Genomic DNA, 27,991 nt, shown 5'->3' with positions numbered 1-27,991 from the left:
CGTGGTCAGGAAGCTTGCCCCGCCTCTTGTTTTCAACCAATCCGAACACTCGCCCTTCGTGAGGGTCCGCCTCTAATTTCATGCTCATCGCTCAATGGCCCGAGAATGAGAAAGCTCCGCCCACAAGCTGTGGTGCGCCTGCGTTTCAGTCTGAGCTTCCCTACGGGCGGTGGGGCTGAGGTGCTGTTATGGCGGACCCCGGGGTTCCCGACCCGTTCAAAAGAGGCACGGGAAATCTGGGGGTGCAAGAGGCGGCGGGTCCTGGAGGTAGGTGGGACTGAGTTGTCGGGGGAAGAGGTCGCAGCCGGGTGGCTCTTTCCTGCTGTCTCGCGGGAGGCTTCAACTTACACCTGTGTTCCGGGTGTGTATCACAGGAGCCCTGGTGGAGCTCACCCCGACCCCCGGCGGCATGGCTCTGGTGAGCCCCTATCACACCCACCGGGTCGGGGACCCCTTAGACCTCGTGGCGCTCGCCGAGCAGGTGCAGAAGGTGAGGAATAAATAGGTACTTTATCCTGCCTCTTTGGTCTCGGTCCTCTCATTTTTTTATCTGCATCCTTAGGACAGCCTGTGAACTCGGCTGTACTGAAGTTAGCATTCCATTTCATACACGAAGAGGGTCAGTCTATCCCAATTCTTTGTTGTTTTGAGGCAGGGTTTTTCTACATAGCTCCGGCTGTCATGGAACTCACTGTATTGTAGACTAGGCTGGGCTCGACTTCACAGATCCACCCGCACCCCCCCTCCCATCTGACTCCCCTCCCCCGACTCCCTACCCCTGTCGCGTGCTGGGATTAAAGTTGAGAGCCACCATGTTCGGCTTCTATACCAAATTCTTAAATAGTCACTTATTTTATTCTGCTTCCCGAAAGGTCTTTATCTGTTACCCAAGAGCTAGTGGAACTTAAGTATATGTTCTTTCTTTCTTTAAAAAAACAAAAGGGGCTGGGGATTTAGCTCAGTGGTAGAGCGCTTACCTAGGAAGCGCAAGGCCCTGGGTTCGGTCCCCAGCTCCGAAAAAAAAAGAACCAAAAAAAAATAAAAAAATAAAAAAAACAAAAACAAAGCAAAACAACAACAACAACAAAAATAAAACGGTGCTGGGGGGGGTGTAGTTTAGTGTTACACCACTTGCCTACCCCTGAATTTGAGTCTCAGCACTGCCAAAAATATGCAAAAAGGCACAGGGTAAAATTCCTTTGAAAAAAAGACCACGCACAATAAAACTAGACCGTTTAATTTTGCTGTATAGCCCAGGTTGGCTTCGAATTCAGCCTCCCATAGGCTGTGTATTACAAGGGTGGCTGTCACACTTGGTGAATTTCAGTGGATACAGTATTCCTTTGTCCAGAGCTTAGATATCAGTTGCCATAATAGGTAAAATTTTAAAAAAAATATGCAAAATAATAGAAAAGACCATAGAAGTTTGGGCACATTGGTTTTGGAGAAATTGCTTTTCTCTGGAGCTCAGAGTCTATAAATTGAGAGCTTCAAGGTAGAGAGGTTCATAGGTCTAAGTGAAACTCCAGTTTCCTTCTCTTAGCAAAACTTCCCCTGTAAAATCTTTTTCGGTATCAGAGCCTGGTTGCTTCTAGTGTCCCTTTCTCTTGTGTAAACTAACTTATTTGGCAATGATTGTGTTCAAGAGTTTGTTTTGATCAAGAAAATTAATGATTGACATGACAAATATCACTTACATAAAAATGCCTGAGCTCCACACTGGGGAAAACAAAACTGAATGAGGGGCATGGGAACGAGAAGGGTTCACTTGAGGGAGCAGAGGGAGGGGAGGGCACGCTCACATTTGATGGCAGGGTATGCAAGCACCACAACACAGTGTGATTAGAGTCGAGAGTGAACAGCAGCAGAGAGATGGAGGAGCCTCGATTCTGGGTGTGGGGTCATTAAAGTGTGGACTTCTCCTGCGTTGGGCTTTAGGGTTGGTGGGGATTTACATGGCAATGGAATGGAAAGGCCACTCTAGGTAGAGGCAGAGCTGGTGGCCTAACTCCTTGAGTTGCATCCCTATGAGATCACGGGCCCTCTTTCGGTTTCACCCCACAGTTTGGTTTTCTCTCCTTTGTAGGCTGATGAATTCATCCGAGCAAATGCTACTAACAAGCTGACAGTCATTGCTGAGCAAATCCAGCATTTGCAAGACCAAGCTAGGAAGGTGAGAAGAAGCATGATGAGGGCCGGTGCATGTTATGCCGGCTGTCCTTCTCCTGTGCTTGGGAGGACTGGCTGACCTTGTTTAGAATCATGGCTCCGTCTTTGTTTTTAATACATTCTGAACATGTAGAGATTTTGGATAAAACACCAGGAATATGCCCAAAAGCTTTCATTAATTAGTTTGCATTGCTATGATGGAATACCTGAGGCAGGTTAATCCTATAATGTATGTTTTGGGTTGTTTTTTTTTTTTTAAGATTTATTTATTTAATATATGACTGCTCTATCTGCATGTACACCTGCATGTCAGAAGAGGGCATCAGATCATATTATAGATGGTTGTGAGCCACCGTGTGGTTGCTACGGATTGAACTCAGGACCTCTGGAAGTGCTCTTACCCCTTGAGCCATCTTTCCAATCTCCCTATAATGTTTATTTAGCCCACAGGTTTAGAGGTTCAAGGACAGGGTACTGGTGTAGCTCAGCTCTGGGAATAGTCTGGACCATATCTACTCATAGCAGAGCATGTGTGGGAGAAGAGACACATGTTCAAACAGGGAGCCAGAGGTTCAGATGTCAGGCCCAGGCCTTCACAATACTGCACCCAAATTCAAGTCTTCATGTTGCTCTCCCCAAACTCCCTCCTGAGGGCAGTACCTATGAGACTCAGGACCTCCTTCACCTAGGCTGTTCCTCTTATATCACTGCCCTCATAACCAAGCTCCTAGGATCCTTTAGGAGATGAATGACATCTGACCCAAAACAGAGGTTAAGGGAAGTGAGCTTTGTTTCTCAGCTAGGAGAAAGGGCAGGATAAAGGTTTTAAGTGGGGGAGAAGGGTCTCTTTTATAAAAGCAGTGTACTTGACACAGGAAAAGAGGACCTTCAGAGTCCCCCAAGCCAGCCACACTCATCATTCAAAAACCTTATCCCTTTGACAGCTTTTCTCAGTGTAGCAGCTTGTGTAATCTTGACATCCTCAGAACTGTTTGGACCCCCATAGTGAGTTGTTGCTGCTGGGGAAGGAGATTGAAAACTTGTTACGTGCTTTGGTTAGAGCAATATGGGTGAGGCCCAGTCTCCACTGACTCATCAGTGTCACACCTGTGTGACTGGCAGGTGCTGGAAGATGCTCGCAGAGACGCTGACTTGCACCATGTGGCTTGTAATATGGTGAAAAAGCCTGGCAACATTTACTATCTTTACCAGCGGGAAAGTGGCCAGAAGTACTTCTCCATTATTTCTCCACAGGTAAGAACACTCGCTTTTAACTCTGAATCAACTCCAGCCTTTGAGAAGTTCTGGGCATGTTTGAATGAAAATGTAAGCATGCATATTGGTCTATGGTTTCCTAGAAAACGGGCTGAGGTGAGCCCAGGTGTGATGAAAGTTGTGTGTGCTTGAATGACATTACTTCTGATGTGCACTGTAACTTCTAACAATGGTTTGAGTAGTCTGAGGTGAGAAGCACAGAAAGAAGTCTGTGGCCTGAGTAGGAAGAGAACCTTGTTCATATCTCACCCTGATGAGGACTTGTTCCTTTGCCCTCTAGGAATGGGGAGCAGGCTGTCCCCATGACTTCCTTGGTGCCTACAAGCTACAGCATGACATGTCGTGGACTCCATATGAAGATGTGGAGAAGCAGGATGCTAAAATCAGCATGATGGACAAGTTACTGAGCCAGCCCATGGCCTTGCCCCCGGGCACTGAGCCCACCTTCCAAGGACTGACTCACTGAGGATGGCTCTGACTAGCAGCCCTCATGAGAAAGGCCTGAGTGATACCCACCTCCTGTCCACATTCTCTCCCTGGGGGGTGGGTGAGGGGACTGTGGGTATTTGGGTGAGTCATGAACTACTTGGAAGACGGTCTTGAATGTAGCTGCTGATTTTGCTGTCAGTTGGGATGGTGAGGAATCACAGAACTGAGGGATTTTCTTGGGTCCACTGATGCCCAGTCAGTTGTTTTCCAAGGACTGGTCAGTGCTTTCCTTCACCTCCAGCTGTTCCTCCCTTTAAGTCAAAACACTGGCGGAGGAAGAGCCTTTTCCCTAGCAAGTTGGTGAGTCATTTTCTAAGAGGAACCATCTGTCTGTCTATCTTTTGTGGGTTGGTATTGAAGCTGTCCTCATAGGTGCTGCCATGCTGATTTCAGGCTGACCCAGGGCCTGCAGTGTTGCCTAAGGAGGATTGAAAAACAACAAACAAAAACTTGGCCTGGCCAGGTGAGAGTGTTGACTGGAGCTTCAGTCCTCATGGCACCCTGGTTTGCCCTTCTGCCCTTCCGTCCGAGTGAGACTGACTGGAGACTAAAGCAGCGGCCCGGCAGGCCACGTTTGGGGAGTCATCCTAAGCCCTGCAGAAGATTAGACCTGGAAGAGCTATAGAAGGCTGCTGCTGCTGCTGCTGCTTTGCGTGTCCATCCTAAAGCCTTCTTAAGGACAGACTGAACTCAGCACTACCACAGCACAGACCCAGCAAATGGCATTTTTTCCTTATAAAGGATGACATTTAATTGGGGCTGGCTTACACATTTAGTGGTTCAGTCTGTCTGATGGGAGATGTCAAGGTGGGAACATGGCAGTGTCCAGGCAGATATGATGCAAGCAGAGCTGAGAGTTCTACATCTTTATCTGAAGGCTGCTAGTGGAAGACTGCCAAATGGCATTTTTTAAGCTACAATGTAGAAGGGCTGGAGAGAGGGTCAGCCGTCCAGGGTGCTGCTCTGCTGGAGGACCTCAGTGGCATTCCTAGCACCCACGTCAGGCAGCTCACAACCACCCGTGACTCCAGCTCCAAAAGATCTCACACTCTTCTTCTGACTCCATTAGCCATACGCACAATGGCACCCCCAAAATACACATATACATACATTTAAAAAGAAATCTCAAAATTATGGAAGAATGGGGCAGTGAGAACACAGAACAAAAAAAAAATGACTGGTCTGTCCTCAGGTTATAAGTTGACTGGGATTATTTATTTATAGACTCTACAGCCCAGGGTAGCCTGAAACTGACTAGCACTGGCTGGCCTTGATGTGATAGTCTTGCCTCACCTCCCTCGTGGTGGACTTACAGGTATGAGCTATCACCTAACAAGTTAGCTCAGTTTGGAGCTCATTTCTATTGCTGCCTGAATAAATCATGAACTAGATAGGCTGGAAGTGTAGCTCAATGGCAGAGTGTTTACCTGGTACGCACGAGGCTCTATTCTACCTCCAGTACCACAGACAAGCAGAAAGTACTACACAGGGCCTTTCTTAGCTAAAACGTCTGTGGCTCACTGGGCTTTTCTGGACTTCACCTCATTTTCTGTCCAGCTAAGCTGGTTAAGAGAGACTGCCTCAGTGCCGTGTAGTTACTGTAAGGTGTTCTCAAGACTTGAGGTTGGAGTCCACAAGCCCACAGTACTGGCATAGACCGTGTCCTGCTGTTCATGGCCTCCCTAATAACCAGGGCACCATGTGAGCTAGAAACATCCATGCCCAGCACAAGAACTGAGATCAAGAGACAAGTTCATTCAGCTCATGCAGAAACTTCTCGTGTGAGGAAGCTGGAAGATGGGCTTTGCTGGGATGGTAGTTGATTCTGACTCCAGGACATTACCCATGTCTTCAGGAGGTTCTGACCTGTGCGATAATGATGGATCTTGAGAGGTACTTTGTTAGGAGGTAAACAAACTGCCACAGGGTTAGCGACTTAAAGCAACATTCATCTATTCATGGTTTTGTGGCCACACTTTGACTGGGTCTTCAGCCTCTGGGTTTCATTGACACCACAAGGTTGCAGTCAGGTTTTTGGCTAGGGCCTTACTATCTGCTTCCAAGCACTTGATTTTGCTGGAATGTTGGTTCCTTGGAGATGGCTAAGCTACCTGCTGATAACATGGTGGGGGTACCACAGGAGCCCAGCAACATAGGCACATTCTCTAACAGAGAGGAAAGGTGAGCTCACTAGCAGATCGGGCGTTCTAACTTATGTAGTCCCACCACAGAACCCACATCACCTTTGCTGGATTCTGTTTGGACACCAGTCTTTAACCAGCATTTGGAAGGGAAGGAATTTCACAAGAACATAGAGAGCAGAAGGCAGAGATCACAGATCTTGCAACCTGCTGCAGTGCTCATTTGAGACCCAGGAAGTAACCAATTTTGGGTAAAAAGTATCCAAAGGTGATTGTGATTGGATAGTGTTCATACCACAGATCTGGACTTGACATTCAACATTGGCAAAATAACCTGGCTGCATTCCAGTTCCCTGTCTTTCTCACTCCCGGTGACATTCGGTCATCAGGCTGAGCCACTGAAAGTGTAGATCACCCCCACTTTTGACATTTCCTACAGAGAGCTGCACCTGGAGAGAAACTTCCTATACAAGATGTACTTCTTGCACTGGCCACCAGATAGTGCCAGTGCTCCTTCCTGGATAGTGACTGCCTGGCTGAGAGAAGGCTGTTGATTGATAGATACTGCCTGGTGGTTCCGGATACACAATTCAGCCCTGACAATTTTCTGAGCACTAAATGTCTTCTCATTTCCAGGTTCTAGAGGATAATCTCAGGGTAGGACAGGTCCTTGTTTCTTTTTTTGTGGAGGACAGAGTTTTTTGGTTTGGTCTGGTTTGGTTTGTTTTTTTTTTTTCAAGGTAGGGTTTCTCTGTGTATCCCTGGCTGTCTTAGAACTCACTCTGTAGACCAAGCTGGCTATGAACTCATAGAGATCTACTCACCTCTGTCTCCCGAGTGCTAGAATTAATGGTGTGAGCCACCATAGCTTGACTGCAGGGCCCTATTTCAGAGAAGCAAACAGTGTTAGGGTCAGAAGCTAGCTATAACATGGTATAAGGACTTAGTGGAGGTATGTGCAGGACATTGACGAATATGAGGAAACTTTGAAGGCTCTATTCTGTGTATAGGAAGCTTGTCTTTGGGGGCTAGGGAAGGCTCTTTTTGGGTGGAATGTATTGGATATGCTCTTATCCTCCTCAAGCAAAGTAATCTTGGTTTTTACAAGGAATGTGGTAAGACTGTTCTGGGTAGAAAATTCTAACAGCTAAAGAGATGGATGGAGGAGGAAATGAGATGAGGTTGACAGAAATAACCTGAAGGGCGTTGATAGCGACCTGACCCCTGTGGAAGTGCAGCAGCTTAAGTGAGCACTGGAAGGGATGATGGCAGCCAAACCAAGGTCTGTACTACTGGCTTTCAAGAAGCCACGTCTCACCAGCAAGAGACAACGAGGCTCTGGACGGAGCTAGCAGCACAAGTGTGAGGTTCGAGGTTGTGTCAGCGGTACAGCGTCATCTGTGTTATCTCTGCAATTGAGTCCTAATAGTTAGTGCTTTGCCACTTTGTTTTCCTGTGGGGGAGGGCTATATGTGGGTGCCTGTAGAAGCCAGAGGTGTGGGATTCTTCTCCTCAAGAGCAGTAGGCCCTCTTAACTGCTGAGTCATTTTCCAGCTCCGATTGTTTGGTTTGGGCTTAGAGCTGTGTAATGGTGGTGGGGCTTACAGTGAGTACCGTTCGACTTGATGATGTTCATGTAGCATTCTGAAGTTTGGTAGACTGCCACCCTGTTAGTGGGATGTGAGGAGATGAACCAGAGGAGGAATCTGAGGAGGTTCTCCAATGTCTGCCTCAAGTGTGTTTACCACTCAACAGAATATGGAAGAAAAAGACGTTGTTGTGGGTACTCATCAGAGAAGACTGCTCAGACATGGGTGTAAGCCAACAGAAAGTCCTTATTAGCCGGCTGGAGACTACACTAGGTCTTGAGGATCCCAGTGTAGCACGAAGCCTTTCTCAGGGTGAGCTTTTAAGCACAAAACCATGTCCCAGCTTGACATATTTCAGTTAACAAGAACAGTTAGCCAGAAGTAGAAGCCAGAAAACAAAGTTAGTGCATTTAGAGATTTTTCCCAGAGCTAGAACATGGCTGGATTAGGCCTTGTTTTAGTTTTGTCAGGTGTTGCTGTCCATGTGTTGAGTTAAAGCCTGAATGGTACTTCTACTATGGAATTGGTCATGTTGAGGTCTGAGGCCCTGATATAGACATTGTTAGATATCATGTTATAGATATTCTAACAATAATTTATACTTAATTTAACCTATATTTACTTCAAAAATCTACTTTGTTGGCTCTGCCCAGGCTCCCTGGTGTAACCACTGACTGAGCTCCCCCTCTATCCCTGGGATCTAGAAGGAGGCCTGACTTTTGTATTTACCTTTCCAAGTTAGTAGTTGGTCCCCAAACATGCATGGTGTGGAATCACAGGTAAAGAGATAGTGTGTCTAGGGAACTTTTTTCCATCAAATGTCCCCTTTATCTGATTTTAATCTTCATGTGGCTCATCACCCGTGCGGTCTGAGTGGGAGCATTTTCAGTTCAGAAAACGGCTCATGGCTAATCAGATAGCAATGGTAAGGTCAGGTTTAAACAAAGCTGTGTTTGCTTTGAGGCAAGCCATAACAACAGTCAGATCTACCTCCATCCACGTGTTACCACAGGCATGTTACCTTGGTCATGTCTTAACATTTAGTTCTAGAGTTCTACAGAGGTGACATATAAAGTGAGTGCGGTTAGTATGGGTGCATGTCTTTAGTGCTTTCCTATACTCCCAGTACCTGGAAAGCTGAGGCAGGAGTCTGGATGCCAGCTTGGATGATGGCAAGGGAGACTGTGTCTCAAAAAGAGGTGGTGGTAGTAGTAGTGGTGGCTGGGGAGATAGGAGTAAAATACTTGCTGCATAGATAAGACTCGAGTTTGATCCTCAGCATCCACGTTTAAAAACCTGGGCATGGTCTTTCATGCTTTAATCTCATGCTCAATCTTCATGTTGGTAGGGCAGAGTTCACTGGCCAGCCTAGCATAGCTGGTGAGCCCCAGGCTCCAAAGAAAGATGCTGTTTCAGAAACACAAGGTGCACAGCCTTTCTGAGGTGTACACACACCCAACCTCCAAAATCACACAAATAAGAGCAGGATGAGAATGTGAGCTACTATGGGAGTGGCTCACTTAGTGTCCAGTGGTTGGCATAGAGAGGAAGTTAGCCAAGGCCAGAGACAGGTACTATGCCCAAGCAACTTGAAAGCCCTCGTGAGATTTGTGTGCAGAAGGTAAGGTTTGTTTCTGGAGCTGGAATTGGGAAGAAGGAACCACTATTGCCTGGAGAAACTGGACTTTACGGTCATGAGCAGATTTGATTGAATGGATCACTCACTAGAATGTTTGTCCACATTTTGACTGGGATGCTGTCCTATCCTCATCTCTCCTATTTCACCCTTTCTGAATCCAGAGCTCCTCCAGGCCGGCTGCCTCCTGGTACTCTCTCCCTCCTGTGCCCTAACCCACTCCCAGGACGTTAGCATCCCTAAGCTGCCAACTCACACATATTTCTAGCTCTGATCTGCACTCAAGTTAAAGCACATTTGCTCTGCATCTGTACTTGACATCTCTACTTGACTCATTAATTAACAAACTTAACATGTCTGAACTAACTCAGAATTTACCCCTGAAACGTTTCACATCCTCTGTTCTTGCCATCTTCTACCTCACACTGCTACTTAGTTCAGAAACGCTACGCACCCTCTATTCCATCTCTCCCCATGCCAGTCGGCCCTGCTCTCAGAACACAGCATACAGCCATATGACCCCTCATCACTTCTACCCCCTTTTCTTGGTCCAGGCCACCTATGTCTCTACCTAAGGCAGTAGCTTCCTGTGGGCCTCCTTGATTCCTTCCCCACCCTTGAGTGTTTCCTTTAACACTAGTAGCCATCCCAACACCTGCTTCAGAACATCGCAAGGCTCTGTGTGACCCTCCATGGAGACAGTAGAGGGCAATGGTATGGTGTTGGCTGCATTTGTAGCATACTCTTGGCCCCAGCTTGTTCTTTTAGTTTTCAGACACCCAGGTCCGACTTCTGTTGTTAAATCCACGTGTGACTTAATGTTTTTCCACCTGTCCACTCACTTTGTTCCCAGAAATATGCAATAGAAAGGGTGGAGCTAAGAGGCCATGTGACACCTGTCCACTCACTTTGTTCCCAGAAATAAGGACTCTGGGGCTTAATATTTCATGAATAAATGCCTAGGCTGAAAGTTTTTACTTGTTCCCTGACTAGCTCATAACTTATTTAATTCTAGTCTAAGTCCGGCCATGTGGCTGGTTACCTGGTCTGCAGTTTCATATGACCATCTTCTGTGTTTGGGGCAAATCTCCCATGCCCGACTGTCTTCAGAGTCCTTGCTGGATGACCCACCTTCTAACCCTGCCTCTGCTCACTGTCCATAGGCCTGTTTATTGACAGGCCAGGCTTCCATACGCTGCACAAGAGATTATCTCTACAGACTTTAGTGTCAGATTCTTCTCAGGTCTGAGCTCTGCAAGTTCTTATTTTAATGTTAGGTGCTGGGGTTAAGTCAGGGGCCTTTGCATACACTGAAAAAGTGCATATAATAAAGCCATGTCCTCATCCCAGGTCCACTGATGACTAATGGTGGAGTTGATAGTAAATGAACTATTTGATCCACCATTTCCATGAGTAGAACAAGACTGGATACAGTGGCAAGGCCATTTCAAGGCCCAGGGAGATACTGTGCACAGCCTCTAGCCGTATGTATCTGATGGCCTCTGAGCTCATGCTAGATTCCCCTCTCCCTTGCTGATTATGGTGTCACATGGCCTCTTAGCTCCACCCTTTCTATTGCATATTCTCTGGGCCCTGGATACTCTTGCTACTTCAATTTAGCCTCAGTGTGGTGTGGATGTGGGACAGCTGAGGATGGATCCTACCTAGAATATTATCCAGCACTGTTTCTTTCCAAGCCTATGAGCACTTGAACATGAGTTCAAGGCTAGCCTCAGCTACATAGTTTCAGCCAGCCTGGTCTACAGTGTGGGGTAGTGTCTTAAGAGAAAAATGAAACAAAAAGGGTTTACTGACCCATGTTGTAGTCCACGCCTTTAATCTCAGCACTTGGGGGACAGAGACAGGTGGATCTCTAGAGTTTGAGGCCAGTCTAGTCTACAGAGCAATTTTCAAGACTGCCAGGGCTACACAGAGAACCTCTGTCTGGGGGTCGGGAGTGGGTCTTCTATAGCACACTATCCATTCAACTGCTCCATCTGGAACCTTCTGGAAAGCTTTCATCCTTGCTTAGGGCCTCCCTTACTCTTGCAATTCCTCTCACACTGGCTACCTCTCCATTCCCTGACATAGCTTCCGTCTTTTACAGTGACTTTCTGAAAGAACCTGACTTAAAAACATTGTCTTCATGTTTGGGTCTCAATTCCTCAGACCCTCATCTTCCTGAGAAATGTTACTATATGTTTATACCACCTTTTACGTACAACAATCCGAGCCTATAAAAGGCCATACCGACTTGGAGCTGACATTTAAGGTGCTCTTCACGTTGTGGACCCCAGCCTGCTTTTTACAGTCTTCACCTCACTCCCAGCTGATCTCTAACCCCCAGACACTCAACAGCCGGAGTCTGCACCAAGCAGAAGTCAGAATGAGCCCAGGATGGCTCTATCCAGGTTCATGTGGGTGGAGAAAGCAGGCCCCTCCCCTAAAATCTTCCATGCTCCGCCTCGTGCCGCCCACTACAAGAGCTGTAAATTGAGGGTCTGGTGCCTCTGTCCAAGGACTCTGCAGCCCCTCCCCTGTCCTCTGGATTGTGAGCTAAGAGCCAGGTTAAGAGGCTGGACCCGCATCGATGCACCCTCACCTGGGCTGGACCCTCTGCCTCAAAAGGCAGCGGGAAAGCCTCAGCCTCATCTAGGAATGTTTGATCCCCAGGTAAGTTTTCCCCACTGACATAGAGCAGGTGGGGCAAGAAAGAGGGACAGGCGCATCAGGCCAGCCAGTGCCTTGTCATCAGACAAAATTGGGTTTAACCGGGTTACCCGGACAACCTGCGGGAGGCTGGCGAGAGACTAGTGTTGTGTCCTGTTCTCAAGAGGTCAGGTCTGTGCAGGAGATGGCCTCTGGCCTCCGGGAAAGAATGGCAATGTACGCGATGAGGAAGGACAAGAGACACCATTGCTGGAAAGTACACCTTCATTCTTACCAGCCTCTCATGCTGCCTGGTGAGGGAACGCTTATCCCTTAGTCCTCTTTCTAGAAACACAGAGTCATGTGAGCTCTGGAGTACCGCCCGGGCGGGTTCTCACCAACAGTTCCCGTTCCTCAATTCCTCCCCAATTCATTTCAGTCCCACGTGGGGCTGGCCCACAGTCACTTCTGGGAGGGCCCCAGCTCAGACTTCCCCAACTTCACCTCCAGTCACTTGTGTTTTGGGAACCAAGAATTGCTGCATTTTTAATTTTCTTTGGCAATCACACCCAACCTTCCATTCTGGTACATGTCACCAGAATGATATGGGTGAAATTCTCCCTTGTCCTTGCCCTTGCCCTTGCCCCAGACTTTGCTTCCTGGTATACCCAGGGCAACTGGAACATGCCTAGTTGCACATAGCATGTCTCCTCAAGAATCTAACATTCCATCAAGACTATATCATCCGAAGTCGGCACATGGGTCTTGTTCTATTTACCCAAATATGCAAAGCACGGCACAGGGAGGCACTGGAAAGAAGGAGATGAATAAATGATAAGGGTTGAGCAGTTGCCTGGGGTGCTTCATGGAAGGGGTTTCATCTAAAATGGCTTCTCAAAGGCCTCAATGAAGAGGGCTAGATTCTGGGTACTTTAGAGTCAGTGCAGCAAGAGGGCCTAGGAGGTGTACTGTATGAATTAACATTGAACACTTTTATTGTCAGGCCTCATGCTTGGCACAAGAGGCTCCAATCTGCACCCAAGTTGCATCCCCTCTAGGAAAAAAAGAAGACAAGGTAGGCAAAGTCAGTAAAGAATGCCAGGTGTTACACGGTGAGCACAAGAAGCCTTCTGAGACAAGTGCTTACAAGCTCTGCAGGCACCAGAAGGCTCGTCAAAGACGACCAATCAAAGACCCAAGGAAGTACCCAAGAGAGGGGTTTCAGTGGGGCTGGAGAATGGGAGCTGGAGAGGTAGGCAGGGCTGCTGTGGGGCAGGACTCCAGACTGAAGAATTCAAGAAGCTGGCATATGGGGGCTGGGGATTTAGCTCAGTGGTAGAGCGCTTACCTAGGAAGCGCAAGGCCCTGGGTTCGGTCCCCAGCTCCGAAAAAAAGAACCAAAAAAAAAAAAAAAAAAAAAAAAGAAGCTGGCATATGACCAGATCTGCTCCTTCAGGGCTGGGCACAGACCAGCTTCAGCTGTACCCCTCCTCTGAGAGCCTCCCCCAGACAGGGTGACCCGTCTGTGCTCACAAGATATGTCTCTTCTCCCATGCTGACTTGCATCCTCTACCTGACTGTTCCTTGAGAGATCAATCCACAGTCATCTGTGTGTCCACAAGACCAACCGTCAGACCTGCTGCTAGCTAGAAGTGAAGAGGTTGCTCTCCTGTGGACTTGAACAGCTCTTCTTATCCCCAACCTCATCCTTTTGCTCCTGGGACCCATGTATGCACTTTTTTGCAAATAGTATTTAACTGGGAAAGAAGAGACTCAGTACAAGTGCTGGCTTCACCATTTCCTGAGACAAGTCCTTTCCATTTGGAAACCTTGGTCTGTCATCTGTAAAATAAGGGGCCATGATGAATGCTTGTGAAAGCATGCTTGTGCCTCATTTCTGTAGACCAGTGACTCTCAACTTTCCTAGTGCTGCTGCCCTTTAATACAATTAGTTCCTCATCTTGCAGTGATCCCCAACCATAAAATTATTTTCCTTGCTACTTCATAACTATAATTTTGCTGCTGTTATAAATTGTAATGTAAATATCTGATATTTAGGATATCTGATATGTGACCCCTGTGAAAGAGTCATTCAACCCCAAAGGGGTCACAACCCACAGGTTGAGAACTACTGTTCTAGACAGAGAGACTGACTGGCTGAACGTCCTTTGAAGACAATAAGGATTCTCTTAACTCGACTAGTCAGAGCATGGTCATCATCCTGTTCAGATGGCAGAGTTCAGAGGGATGAACACTCAAGGCGGAGCTGAGTCTCCTGTAACTTCAGAATGACATCTTCCAAGGTGGTCCCCTTTCCGTCCTATTTGCTTTCCTTGGGATGTATAAGCAGGGATGAGAACCCTTGCCAGACTGAGCTCACAGGGCCAGTGGGAATCCCAGGTGCCCAAGTGGTTTGTGGACAGGGTAGACGGTGAGACAGTGTAGCAGATGATTAACCATTAAGACAAAGACATCTGTGAGGTGATGAGATGGGGCAATGTCTGGTTGTTGGGAGACTGGGCATCTGCTGATCTGCCCTGAGAAGCAGAGTCCCAGGGATGCTGTTCTTTTAGGAGATGGTAAGTGCGTGGGCTGGCATATGATCAGGTACCTGGCTCAGGAACTGAGGTATCCTGTCCTTCAGGGGGTTGGTCTTGAGGCAGGAGAGGTGGCTGTGTAGCTTCATGGAGTGGGATGGTAGGTCAGCTCTTCTCCCTTTCCCGTTCAGCTTTCTGAGGTGTACATTATTCCTGTCTTAGGTGTTAATCCTGATGGTTGTGGTTGCACAGCCACTGATTCTTTTGGTGACTAAGGCTGCCTATGGGCACACCTAGCTCTGCAGTGATGCCTCCAGTCCCTGACCCAAGTCCAGACCCTCCTAGCTTTGGACAACTTGATGGCAGGGTTTCTTGAAACAAAACAAAAAGCTTGTCTCGATCCTTTAAGATTTTTGTTTTGTTTTGTTTGTTTTTGAGTCAGGGCTTCATATGTAACTCTGGCTGTCCTGGAACTTACTCTATAGACCAGGCTGGTCTTGAACTCAGAGACCTGCCTGCCTCTGCCTCCCAGGAGCTAGGATTGAAGGTGTGCACTGCCACATCCGGCCTTGTCTCAATTCTTGCTAAGGCCATAAGAGCCTGGAACTGTTCAGAGGGGCTGTCTGGAGGCCTGTGCCTCAAAGTGAGTGAGGGATTTAAGAGAAAGTGGACATGAGAGCAAGAATTAACTCATATCGCTCAAGGGCGGAGTCACTGTGTGCAGCTGACATGATGAGTAGAGAGGATGCTAACAGTTTATGTGTAAGGGGTACATTTGTTTGGACATAGTATAGGAACAGCCAAGACTGGTTGTGACGGTGGATAGGCCGGCTAGTTTCCTGCTGCTGCGAGAGGGGTCATGCTGGGTGGTCAAAGGCCTGGACATGGTCTGCCCCAACATGCAGAGGCTGTCTGGTAAAGCTGTCCTGGTGAACTCCACAGCCCTAGCCCCCAATTCTCCTCCTGCTGGGGTCTTGTGCTGGCCCGGACCAGAGGTGAGGGCACAGTGGCAAGTGCTGGGGAGCCACTGAATGGCGTCCATGTCCATTCTGAGAAGTTCATTTCCTTCTCTGTTGGAAATGGGACTGGTGTTGTGGTATGCCCTGAGGTCTCTGAGGGAGTGGGTATAGCTTCTCTCCAGTCAGCCATTCGTCAATGACAAGGTTCCATCTCAGATAGAGACCTCTGAGGTGTCCAGAAGGCTCCTGTGGGGCCAGGGCAAGGGGAGTGGATGTCCACACAAGTTCATCTGACTCACTGCTAAGCTTTCCCAAACCCTGGGAAAGCTTTAAAGAACCCTAGTGTCTCCTTGCTAATTTGTCCTCTTAATCTAGTTGGTGACACAGAGTGTCGGGGGGGGGAGTTCTTGGATGGGGTCTCTGGGAGCCTTTCCGGAGACCCTTTGGCTTTGAGAACCCTGTGCACCTCTCTCCTGGGCCGCAGGTCATCGCGCCATGAACCAAGAGCAGAACAGTTCTCAGATGACTGAATTTTCCTGGAAAGATGTTATTAATGCTTTGTCCCTGGCCAACATGATCCTGGGGCTCTTCTCCATCTTCTGCAGCTTCAGCAGGTAGGTCTGGGCCACCACCTGCTCTTAGCCTCAAGCTAGAGCCTATGGCATGAGGAATCAGGTGCAGTCTCCAGAGACCTGGCCACTATGGCAAAGGATCAACTCAGGGTGGGGACAGTAAGCACACACACACACACACACACACACACACACACACACACACACACACACACACGCACACGGAACTTTAGATCTAATATAGTGGGAGAATGCAAATCCTGAGAGGGTAGTTTTGTGTTACAACTGTAGGTTCTGTTACCTTCATTTAGCCTCAGGCCCCTTTTGATACTCAGGTCTGGGCTAAACAAATCTGAAGCTCTTTGGGGTGGTTGAGGTCAGGCTCCCTTGCTTCTGCTGGGCCATCTCAGCACTGTAATCCAGTGCAGACTTGGCAGTGGACCTCTGTGGGCACGTTTGCTGTGGACTGTGTGGCTGCCCACAGAGGGACTTGGGGCCACATGATGGACAAGATGCAGTGAAGAATGCGGGGACTAGAGGAACTCTGGGAAGTCACTTAGAGCAGAGCCAGCATCAAATCTGAGAGAATGTGGGAGATACTGACAGATCCTTACCACACATCAAACTCAAGAGCACTGTGGCAGACACTGATGGATCTAAGCAATGTTGGAGATGCACTCACCTAACACTCACCTGAGAAAAGCAGCACGCACATCAGGCTGTGCAGCGCCACCCAGTGCCTGGGTGTGACCGACACCCACAGACGCTCCATCCAAGAACAGCAGGCTGTACTCTGTTCTCAGGCTGTCCTGGAGAATTCATTAAGACAAACTGCCTTCTGGACATATAAAAGACTAGAAGTCAAAGAGAAGGTAATGTCGGATCAAACGGAATTAAACTAAAGTTCAGAAGTGAAAAGAGTGTACAAACCCTGACCTGGGGTTACTCATAGGAGAGTGCTTGCCCGCAGTGTGGGAGGCCCACATTTCCAGCACTGGAAAAAATAAGTACCAGATGGTTAGAATAGGAAAGTTAGAATTTAGCCAGGTATGGTGACATAAACTTGTAACCCCAGCACTACGGAGGTGGAATCAGAAGGATCGAGAGTTCAAGACCAGGGGCTAGGGAGATAGCTCAGTTGATGAAGTGCTTGTGCACAAGTGTGATGGCTTGAGTTCAGTTTTTAGAAGTGTGTAAGAAAACCAGGCATGGTGGTGTGCACTCAGACTCCAGTGCTGGAGAGGTAGTGACAGGAGAATCTATGGCTCACTGGCCAGCTAGCCTTACCAAACCAGTAAGTCCCAGGTCCTAGTGAGAGACCCCATCTCAAAAAATATGGTGGATGGCTTCTAAGGAACAGATGTTTTAATTACTTTTTCTATTGCTGTGATAAAATACTTTGACAAAACAACTTATAAAACAAAACATTTAGTTGAGCTTACATAGGATTTGAGTTCATGATGGCAGAGCAAGGCATGTGGGAAAGACAGCTAAGAGCTTACATCTTGATCAGACAGCCAGAGGCAGAGAGAGGGACACTGGCAGTGGCTGGAATCTTCTGAACTTTCAGTCTGTCACTGTGACACACCTCCTCCAACAAAGCCACGCCTCCTAATCCATCCCAAACAGTCCCACCAACCAGGGGCCATTCTCACCTAAACCACCACAGAAGGAAAGAAAGGAAAGGAGAGAGGAGGGGAAAGAGAAGGAAAGAAAACTGCTTAGCATAAATCCTTCGTTTCACAAGTGGAGAAAAACACCTAGAGAGACACCTGGTGATTTAGCTGAAGAGTCAGTGAGGCGGTGGCAGAGGCTGCACCAAGAATAGGAAGGAAAGGGGTTGGGGATTTAGCTCAGTGGTAGAGCGCTTGCCTAGCATGCGCAAGGCCCTGAGTTCGGTCCCCAGCTCTGAAAAAAAGAAAAAAGAGAAGAATAGGAAGGAACCCATGTCATCAAATACACCTGGGACTTAAGGGTTGGAAGGGACCTTGGTGATTACCGTGAGGAGGAGGTCAGGAAGCCACCATGTGCTGGGAGTTTGGGAGGGATAGAGCTATGTATGAGGTTGTGTGTGAAACATTTAAACATTTTTTTAAAGATTTTATTTATTCATTTTATATATGATGAGTACACTGTCACTGTCTTCAGACACACCAGAAGAGGGCATCAGATCTTGTTACAAATGGTTGTGAGCCACCATGTGGTTGCTGGGATTTGAACTCATGACCTCTGGAAGAGCAGTCAGTGCTCTTAACCGCTGAGCCATCTCTCCAGCCCACATTTAAACATTTAAAACACAATATCCACAAGGGCTGTGAGTGTGGGGAATGCTCTTGTGTGTGCTTGTGTGTATGTGTGTGTGGAGGGATTTGTGGAAAGTGGGTATTGAGTGAGGGACTTGTCCAGTGGGCACTACAAGAAGCTGTCCTGCTGGTCTGCCCTCTAGGAAATCACACTGTGCTTCCTGGATGCTTCTGATCAGCTTCCTGTTAGACATTGCAATAGGGACGATGACCAGACACTTCAACATCTGCCACAAACAGGGTGAGTCTAGACCTCAGGTCCAATCTCACCCTTACCGTGGGGAGCATCCATCTCCGCCTACCACCGTGCTCTGACATCAGGCAGGCCTTTCTCAGTCACTCGTGCGCAATTGTGCACACATCCATGGGAAGAGCAGACACAGTCCTGCTGTCACAGCCTAGATCCATCCCCCGGGCAGGCTCTCCGCCATCTTTGTCCCATCACTGCCCTGGTGTTCATTCCTATCTTAGCCTCTGTTTTAATTCCGTTTACTCTTCTTATGATTTATGCCAGTTTGCTGCAGGTTTTGTTTTTGTGTTTACACTTCAAACTCACACGTATGAGTTTTATAAGGTAAGATCTCAGTCCAACTTACTCAAGCAATTTCTTTACTGTTTATCCTTTCTTGCTTTCCAAGTGTTTGTTGGGGATCACCCTCATTCTAAGTGAAGAGTGTCCTCTGTAGTTCCCTTAGTGAAGAGGGTGGTGTAAGGGTCAATAAGATGAGAAGCAACCCCAGGCAAAACAGTTGGTTCAAAATACCTTGAAAGTTTTTGCCTGAGAAAGGTGCTGAGGCTTGTGAACACGTGTGCTAAGCCTTATATTATATGTTGAGGGACAAAGACCAGCAGAGGCAGAGCCTGGGGGAGGCCCAGGCTTTGACCTCCAAGCTACCTTAAGGAGGCAGCTGCTGTCCTCTGAGAGTCCAGCACTCCGAACTGTCACTGCTCCAGGAGAGGCTAGGGTGTAGGACACACACCTGTGAGTTAACCTTGTCCCCTGAAGCAGGACTCGAGCTGAATGACTTTGCTGTCTTCACCACCTTTGGCCTTGCCTCAGCGCTGCTCCTTGGTGTGGATGGGCCTCTGAATGGGTTCCTGGCCATCATCTATGTGCTAACCACTTCTTTCCGCCTGTGTTTTTATTCAGCTGGTGAGTGGAATCCAATTTATCTTAGTTCTGTGGCAGGGGTCAAGGGGCAGGAGAAGCCAGAGGTCACTTGTGCACTCCTCGCTCTTGGAGTCTGCTGGGGATTCAGGGCTGTGTTGGCAAAGCACTGGTCTGGGAGACATGGATCTCTGCCTCTTAGCAGCTGTGTTTCTCTGGTCTTATCTGTGACGGAGCATAGCTTCACACCAGGTCCCCAAATAAGAGAAGCCATGCTAAAGCGAGGGCAGCTGCCTTCTGTGGCTTTTCAAGGACCCTTTAAGGTGTGGGCATACCTGGTAGAGCATTTGGTGCCTGCTGTCCCTCAGGAACCAACACAAACACAAACCTCTATGGCATCTGCTTGTGGATGACCAAATGACCTACCTCCACACTCCTGGGCTTAGGGGATATGGCAGTTCATGGAGAGGAGACCCAAAGTAATAGGTGCCCTTAGAGCCAGGAAGCAGCTGATCCTGTGGTCTTTTCCCTAGGAGGAGGTTCCTCTGGATACAAGGGCTTACCCTGCCCCTATGCTTCCTGTGTTTTGGCCTCCACCTGCCTTCTAACTAAAGGCAATACATTCATTCTTTGCTGCATGGCTTCACTCATGATTCTCTTCATGATCGACCAGAGTTGCTACCCACATGATGAAATCCTAGATTCAGACAACTGGAAAAAAATTGTTTATATAGGAGGTGAGTTCAAATACTGGCCACCATCTCTGTGGTCCCGCCGTGTCTCACCACAGCACTGCCCGTGCACTTGGCTCTTGAGCACCTTTACCACCGAATTTCGTTAGCCATTTTCCAAAATCAAATACCCAAAAGTTTACTAGTTTTTAATGTCTGAAAATACTAAATGTGTTCATCCTCATGCTCTGATTCCCAGTGCATAGAATTAGGCTGTGCTCAGTAATGTCTACCTAAGTCAATGAGTTCAGTAGAATTTAGGGAGCCTGTGCCTATGTGGGAATCAGTCTGGTGAACCAGGCATAGTCCTTGTCTCAGATAGGGAGAAAACCAAAACAAGTTCACAAATAAAAATGACAAGAATTGGAAACAAACAAAGCTGGGTATAGTGGTTGTGTTTGTAATTCCAGTTATCAGGATGCTGAGGCTGGAGAATCATTGTAAGTTTGAGATATAGTGAGTTCCAGGCCAGCTTGAGCTCTAGTGTGAAACTCTGTCTCAAAATTAAGTGAAGTAAGTAACTACAGACTGGGATTGGTTTTGATGCCCTGGGAAAGTACAGGGTGCTCTCAGAGGGTGGCTCGTTATGGAAGGGTGTTTAAGTGATATCTGAAGGATGGGCAGGAAGGGGGCCTGGTAGTGACTGAATGCCAAGATGGTCCTTGAAGCCTTAATGGGACAGTGTGGCTGGTACTTGTGTGGAAAGCCAGTAACAAAGGCTTAAGCTAGTAAAGTGGGCAGAGTGGGTGGGGTTTGAGATTTGATCCTAAAGGCAAATGAGACACCTTGGGTGGAACCCAGACAGCAAGTGATGTGGTCAGAGCAGCTGGACCGCTTGGACTGTAGTGGACCGGTGTTCAGATGGCAGGTGGTGGCATGGTGGATGCAGAGAAGCAACTGGGCTTGAGAAGTGTTGGAACAAGAGTTGATACTGGAGGAGAGGAAGTCACGTGTAGACAGCAGAGTATAGGCTCCAGCCTCAGAAGATGCTCACAGAGCTGCCCTGAGTTAGGATTTCCTTCAAGGACCATTAGTTTTTCTTTTATAATGTGTGCTTGTGAACAAGACAAGCATCCCTGAGAGTTGAAGGTCCTTCTATTGTCCCTTCGCTGTGATCCACTCTGGGTTGCTACAGTCTGTTTCCTTCAGACTTGTATCTTTTTTTTTTTTTTTTGGTTCTTTTTTTTTGGAGCTGGGGACCGAACCCAGGGCCTTGCGCTTCCTAGGCAAGCGCTCTACCACTGAGTTAAATCCCCAGCCCCCAGACTTGTATCTTATGTGGCATTAGTACAACCTCCTTGTCCAAGTTCTGGGAGCTGGCTCCCTTGTGCCCAAACGGCAGAGGCAGAATGGTGAGGAGAGTCTGGGTTTGTAGCTGAATGGACCTCAGTTGAGGCTCTGACTTCATGTGGTTGTGTATAAATTTGGGTTAATACTTCACCATTTTAATTCAGTCTCCTTTGTCTATAACAAATCCCTAAGTCCCTAGCTTGTAGGCTCACTGAGACTGAATGAGGCAACGAGGCAGGTGACTCTCTGGTAGGGTCCTAGACTGTGAGTGACAGCCCCTGGCTCCACCTTTTCCACCTCCCCTCTCCTTGCTCAGTGTTTTCCTCAGAGGTTGCTCCTAGAGTTGATCCCCTCTGCTCAAAATAAACCACACAGCTGGCGTGAGACTCCTGGGCTTCTTTGCTCTGAGTTAAGGTGGAAACAGCCCCTCACAGATTCTGACACCAGGTAATGCCAGTACTGTGCACATTTCTCAGTGGATGATGCTAATACTCTGCTTGCCTGGGAACAGTGAGCCACCTTAGACTGAAGACTCTGAGAAGCTGGCCAGTTTGGGAGAGTAAATGCCATCTTTTTTTTTTTTTAAGGACAAGAATGGCTTTAAATGTTGCCTTTTCGCCTTAGCAGATCAATGACTGTTCTCCAATTGCAGTTTTCCAAAACTTTAGCATACTCCTTAACTGACTCCTTTTCCCAGAAGTGATCTTTTGTTAGGTCACCTGTCATAATCTAATGGGATCTTACAGAATACATAGTGGTCAGCTTGGGGATGCAGCCCAGTTGGTAGAGTACCCTCGTAGTAGGCCTGGCTTCCTGGGGTTTGATCTCCAGGACTACATACACTGGCTGTGGTGGTGCATACCTGTAATCTAAGCACTCGGGAGGTGAAGGCCGAAGGATCAGAAGTCCAAAGTCGTCCTCAGCTACATAGGCAAGTTCTAGGCCAGCTCGGGCTACTTCCGATCCTGTAATGAGACTATGGATGCTCTGTGTCAGCATGTCTAGTTTTTAAAGGCCAGGCAGGCTTAGACTTGAATCAGGTCTTTGTGCAGGTTACTTCCCCTGTCTCCCATGAGAATGGTAGATGTAATGCTAAGTCGCAGGAGTAAGACGGAGTGTACGTGAAAAGCAGAGTCCAGTGCTGAGTAGACGTACCACGATGGCGTCGGATGCCTCATAGTTCTTCATCTGAAATTCGGATTGTCCCGGGAGTACCTGAGAATACATCAGGTTCAGCGACTTGCTTGGAGGGGCCTCAGGACTTGGCATGTTGTGGTACTCATGGCTAAGACTGGTTAGAACACAAGGATGTGGCCCCATGTGGTGACACACCCTTTTAATCCCAGCATTTAGGAGGCAGAGGCAGGTGGATCTTTGACTTTTAGGCTAGCCTGGTCTGCAGAGCCAGTTCCAGGACAGCCAGGGCTATAACAGAGAAACTATCTCGAAAAACTAAAACAACAATAACAATAAAACCAAACCAAACAGACAAAGCCAACCAACAAAGGATGTGGTTCAGAATCAGCAGAGGGGGCGTGGGATGTGACCACAGAAGGGAGATGCTAGCTCCTTAGAGTCCACGCTAGGTGGCACCAGAGAGTTATACTCAGTTCCTAAAGCCCTGACCTGTGGTCACTCACATGAAGCTTTGTCTTCTAGGAAAGGTCACCAGAGACTCACCCTCTGCCTAGCAGGGACCAAATTCAGACTCTAGAATCAAAGTGGGTGTTCGGCACAGACCATGTCCTTGCACAGTCTGGGCCCAGCAAGCCTCTCTGATCACTCAAAGTGACTGGTGTGACAGCTGAGGCCACCCTGTAAGCGGTCTCAGGCATTTAACACTGCATGTTAAACTCCAAACAATTAGGATTTTTTTCCATTGAAAAGGCTCTGATCAACTTGAAATCAGTTTTGGCCAGAACTTGGCTTCTGGTCTGAGATCAGCAGAATGGACCTGAGATTGCATTAGCTTCCAATTAGGGGCTTCCATATTCTTAGTAAACTGAACTCACACATGGGGTTCCTGCCTCTCCTGTTGCTGTTTCTTCAGCTCTGTGAGGGACAGGGGGTTGGGTGGGAGCATGTGAGGCGCTTGATGAAACTGAGTGTCTGCTTTTCTCTCTCCAGGTGTTATCCTGCTGTTTTTTTCTCCGTTCCCGCTCACCGCCTTTTATTGCCTGACTTGGTCGCTCTCCTACATCTTCTCTCCTGATACCCTTTGGGGCAGAGGAGTTTGTATTAAGCTCTAGTGAGAGGAAAGCATAACATCACCACTCCTGCTGGCTCTGTGGGCTGTACGCTTAGCATGCTGGACCAAGATCTGCCTGTCCTCACTAAAGCTTTCAGATGCTCGTGTTGTCATATGCTCGGTGCACTCTCTCTTGAATCACTTCAACCCACAGTGGGCCCATAAGCCTTTGCTTCTTTCTCCATATTGAGGGTTTGGACTCCTTTTGGGGCAGTCATGAATCAGTCAGGCAGGAGAGACGTCTGTTTCCAAGCTAAGTTTTAGGCTGAAATTCAAACACAGCCTTGGATGCATGACACTTTATCTCAAAAAATGATTGGCAGCCTACATTCATTACCAGTATATCAGTCAGGAGCAGAATCGATAGGATGAATATCTGTCTGTCTGTCTGTAAATAAAGGGGGTTTGAGTAGCTCTTACCCAATTCCCTGTCCCTCACAAGTCCCTCACAAAGCTGAAGAAGCAGCATCAAGAGAGATAGGGGGTTTGGGGATTTAGCTCAGTGGTAGAGCGCTTGCCTAGCAAGCGCAAGGCCCTGGGTTCGGTCCCCAGCTCCGAAAAAAGAAAGAAAGAAAGAAAGAAAGAAAGAAAGAAAGAAAGAAAGAAAGAAAGACAGAGAGAGAGAGAGGGAGAGAGAGAGAGAGAGAGAGAGAGAGAGAGAGAGGGAGGGAGAGAGAGAGAGAGATAGGAACTCCATGTTAAGTAATCCAACAATGGCTGTCTACCAACAGAAAGTCCAAGACTCTGGCTTCTAGGATCTCATTCTGTAGGTTTGTTTTCTAAATGCTCAAACACTAAACTCTACTCAGATGCCAGTTTGTCTGTTAAAATCGAACAAGACAGAAATCCTGCATGCTATTACATCGTATTCTAAAGCTGCACCTTATAGAGAACAACCAGGGAGAGTCTGTCTTCAGGCGGGAGGGACAGCAGGACTGTTGGCTAACTGTGCCATTCCTCACACGGTGGCGCCAGAGCTCCTCGGCAACATGTCTGCCTTTGAAGTCTAGAGAGCAGAGTGTGGCCAAGTGGTGCTCAGCTGTCAGCTCACCATGTAGTAGCTTATTTCCCAGAGAGGAGGTTTTCTGGGCTTTCGCCCAGGGAGAGATGAAGAGTACCATGAAAGTACGTTGAGCACATGAATGAAGCCAGAGCCAGGTTTGGTCTGAACCCAGATGGTGGTGATTCTCCTTCCGGAGCACTGCTCCCTTCCGAGTGGAATCCTCTGTAGGAACCCTCCTGCTTTTTGTAGTCTGGTCCTGAGTGACATGTTTAATCTCTGTAAGCCCATACCCTCATCTGAGTGTGGAAGATTTACTTCCCCGACAGGAAGACAGACAGACAGACTAGGGCAGTTCCAGCTGGGTTTTCTTGAAGTATAAACTGAGTATGCCTGTCACTTCAAGAAAAAGTTCTGTTGCCAGGGGTGAGGGTAGGGGTGTGTCTGAGGAGCTGGAGAGCCAGCTCAGTAGTTAAAAGCACTGGCTCCTTTGACAGAGGACCGAAGTTTTGTTTCCAGCATCAACAGGTCCGTGAAGAGGGCACAACTATGTGTGGCCCTCTTCAGGGGTCCCACACCCTCTGTGGCCTTATACACACATGCAAATACTTAGAATACATTTTTTTAATATGCAAGCTGGAATTTTGGAAAACTCAGGTCTACAACTATGAGCCTAATTCCTCCCTAATGTCCAAACATTTTCCAATGGGATCAGCAGGGTATAAGCTAATATGTAATTTCCTCTAGGTCTTTGTTTTATGTTTAGGGTGAAATGTTCAAAAGTTTATTGTCATAAACACCACTTACATTCTCTGGGTTGTTAGGGTTCATAAATGAGGGTTTTTTTTGTTGTTTTTATCATTTCCCCCCTGGATTTCTATCATTTAATTGGATCTCTATTATGAAAGATGGATAAAAGGAATTCTTTAACAACTCTTTAACGTTGAAAAACTAATTTAAAAAAAAGATTTTTAGTTTTAGCCAGGCATGGTGGCACATGCCCTAGACCCCAGCACTTGGTCAGTAATGCAGCAGGCCTGCTGCAGACATCCCTGAAACACATGTCTGCGGCAGAGACAACTGTATGCCTCTACCCCAAGAAGCAGCTGGGTGATAGGCGTTTGGCTCCTAAGGGACCAGTCTGAACATTCCCTTCAGAAACCCGACTCTAGGCCTGGAAGAGCAGCCCCAAGATAAAACCAAGTCCCTGGACTGTCCTCACAGAGCACACTGCTGTTATGTGTGTGTCAGAGAGAGAGAGAGAGAGAGAGAGAGAGAGAGAGAGAGAGAGAGAGAGAGAGAGAGAGAGAGAGAATATGAATCCTAGCTTCCCAACCCTCATTCCTGGCTAGTAGCTCAAATGGGAGTAAAGGGTCACATAACATATATCTCTGTGTATCTCTGTGTGTATTGGACCTCTGTGATCATCAGGGTCTAATGTTGTTCTAGTCAGGCATATTCGTTTTTTCTACCACCTGCTCATGTAGGAGGGAATATACTTTCTGCTTTTTTTCTTTTTTTGAGGGGGAAAGAGGGAAGGGAGAAAGGGAAGGGAGTGGGGGGCAGATAGGAAGGCGGAAGAGAGGGAAAGGAGGGAGAGGAAGGAAGGAGGGAAAGAAGGGAGCCAGGATGAATGGACAGGGGAAGGGTTTGCAGGCCTCCCTGTCCACTGTCACACAGACACAGCAGTAACAGTGGGAAGTGGCACCCAGTGCAGGCTACCTCCTTGCTACCACAACCTCTAAAGAGCAAGGGTGCCTTTTAAGGTTTACAGACACTCCAGTCTGAGTTAGCGCACAGTTGTGCTGTTTTCTGAGCACCTACTGTGTGCAGATGAACTTCAGATGTGGTTCTATCCATCCCCGACTCAAGTGAAGCAGAGCAGTGACATTAAGACATGAAGACTGCGGCACAGGAAGCCAAGGGACTTGCCCCATCCCCCAAGTCCTGACATAAGCGCTTCTCAGTGATGACCCGGGACTCCAGCTTCTCAGTTCTCAGCAAACTCCAAAGACCTGGTCCTCCATCCTCTTCAGCCTTCTGCAGTAATCCCCTGGCTCTGTCATCATTCCAGTAAGAACAGCCTCTGGCCCTCTGTTCCCTGTGCTCTGCTCTCGTTTCAACCACAGACATTGTAACCCATGAGCTTTAGACACCTTCCAAAGCCCCTTCTCTCTGCCAGTTCTCATTCACAGAGTCAGGGTCTCACTATGTAGCCCAGGTTGGCCCTAAACTCCCAGTCTCCTGCCTCAGGCTCCCACGTTCTGGTCTAGCGGCGTGAGCCCACACGGTGGTTCTCATTTACCTTTCACAGCTTAGAGCCAGGCTGTCCTTCTAATCCATGCCCTGGGGACACACACCTCCTGCCCTTCTTTGCTTCCTCGTTAGCTGCTGAACAAAGTCCTGGTTCATTTCCTCACGACTCTCCATCTCCTGGGCCTCCCTCCAAAGCCAACCAGGGCTGGAGAGCACTGGGCAGCGCTGCTTGGTGTCCATGTCTGCTCATCCCCGGGGAAGCCTCACTGCTGCCCAGCTGTCACCCATGCCTCCATTCTCTATAGAACTCGACTACTGTCTCACACCCTCTCCTCCCAAGCCTCCATCACCTCCCCTTTCTCTGTCACCCGGCTTCTTGCTCCCCAGAGAACCTCCATACTGCCTTACCAAACCCACCAACTCCTGCATTCTTTCCCCTGGAGAAAACTAATGAGCTGTCCTTATTCCAAAGGCAACACCACCATCACTGTCCCAGTGGACATTGGATCCCATCCCGCCTCCTTGTCCTTGTGTATATGTGCCCGTATTTGAGACAGGGTCTCACTATGTAGCTTTGGCTAGCCTGGAACTTGCTATGTAGAACAGGTTGATGTCAAACTCACAGGAATCCACTGCCACTGATGGAGGGATTTAAGGGCATGCTACACCATACCCAGATTTTTAAAAAAAAGATTTACTTATTTTATGTAGATGGGTACACTGTAGCTGTCTTCAGACACACCAGAAGAGAGCATCAGATCCCATTACAGATGGTTGTGAGCCACCATGTAGTTGCTGGGAATTGAACTCAGGACCTCTGGAAGAGCAGTCAGTGCTCTTAACTGCTGAGTTATCTCTCCAGGCCCCAGATCATTTTTTTTTTTTTAAAAGACCTATTTTAACTAGGTGTGTGTGTGTGTGTGTGTGTGTGTGTATGTGTGTGTGTGTGTGTGTGTGGTATCCTAAGAGGCCAGAAAATGATAGATACCCTGGAGCTGGAGTTTCAGGTGGTTGTGAACTAGGAGCTGGGAACTGAGCC

At 47.9% G+C, this 27,991-nt stretch overlaps 2 protein-coding genes across 5 annotated transcripts; both read left to right on the top strand.

The window, feature by feature from the left end:
• Positions 1-173: 173 nt before the first annotated feature.
• C5h1orf50 (similar to human chromosome 1 open reading frame 50) lies at positions 174-4,552 on the top strand. Its single transcript, NM_001107969.1, has 5 exons — positions 174-267; positions 375-490; positions 2,087-2,173; positions 3,292-3,423; positions 3,725-4,552. The coding sequence occupies exons 1-5, from the start codon at positions 189-191 to the stop codon at positions 3,908-3,910; spliced, it is 600 nt and encodes a 199-aa protein (NP_001101439.1). The 5' UTR covers positions 174-188; the 3' UTR covers positions 3,911-4,552.
• Positions 4,553-6,068: 1,516 nt separating this feature from the next.
• Tmem269 (transmembrane protein 269) lies at positions 6,069-24,510 on the top strand. Of its 4 annotated transcripts, none has more exons than XM_039110604.2 (8): positions 6,069-11,972; positions 12,952-13,023; positions 14,069-14,251; positions 15,929-16,058; positions 18,463-18,560; positions 19,329-19,472; positions 19,961-20,164; positions 23,576-23,811. In XM_039110604.2, the coding sequence occupies exons 4-8, from the start codon at positions 15,940-15,942 to the stop codon at positions 23,695-23,697; spliced, it is 687 nt and encodes a 228-aa protein (XP_038966532.1). In that variant the 5' UTR covers positions 6,069-11,972; positions 12,952-13,023; positions 14,069-14,251; positions 15,929-15,939; the 3' UTR covers positions 23,698-23,811. The 4 variants fall into 4 exon arrangements, with proteins under 4 accessions (XP_038966532.1, XP_008762278.1, XP_038966533.1 ...); XM_008764056.4 differs by lacking the exon at positions 14,069-14,251 and adding an exon at positions 12,134-12,262; NM_001134627.2 differs by lacking the exon at positions 14,069-14,251 and having other exon boundaries at positions 11,858-11,972; positions 23,576-24,510.
• The last annotated feature ends 3,481 nt before the right edge of the window (positions 24,511-27,991 follow it).

Source organism: Rattus norvegicus, chromosome 5 (assembly GCF_036323735.1).
Source record: "Rattus norvegicus strain BN/NHsdMcwi chromosome 5, GRCr8, whole genome shotgun sequence".
NCBI lineage: Eukaryota > Metazoa > Chordata > Mammalia > Rodentia > Muridae > Rattus > Rattus norvegicus.
This window is presented reverse-complemented; position numbering and strand designations above follow the sequence as displayed.

What these genes read in the sequence shown, in the direction of transcription:
- C5h1orf50 (NM_001107969.1), top strand. Translation starts at nt 189, where the DNA reads ATGGCGGACCCCGGGGTTCCCGACCCGTTCAAAAGAGGCACGGGAAAT. An exon ending in TCGCCGAGCAGGTGCAGAAG is followed by an intron (nt 491 to 2,086) that starts GTGAGGAATAAA and finishes TCTCCTTTGTAG; the next exon opens with GCTGATGAATTCATCCGAGC. An exon ending in TGCAAGACCAAGCTAGGAAG is followed by an intron (nt 2,174 to 3,291) that starts GTGAGAAGAAGC and finishes TGTGACTGGCAG; the next exon opens with GTGCTGGAAGATGCTCGCAG.
- Tmem269 (XM_008764056.4), top strand. Translation starts at nt 12,154, where the DNA reads ATGGCCTCTGGCCTCCGGGAAAGAATGGCAATGTACGCGATGAGGAAG. An exon ending in TAGGAAAAAAAGAAGACAAG is followed by an intron (nt 13,024 to 15,928) that starts GTAGGCAAAGTC and finishes CCTGGGCCGCAG; the next exon opens with GTCATCGCGCCATGAACCAA. An exon ending in ATCTTCTGCAGCTTCAGCAG is followed by an intron (nt 16,059 to 18,462) that starts GTAGGTCTGGGC and finishes TCTGCCCTCTAG; the next exon opens with GAAATCACACTGTGCTTCCT.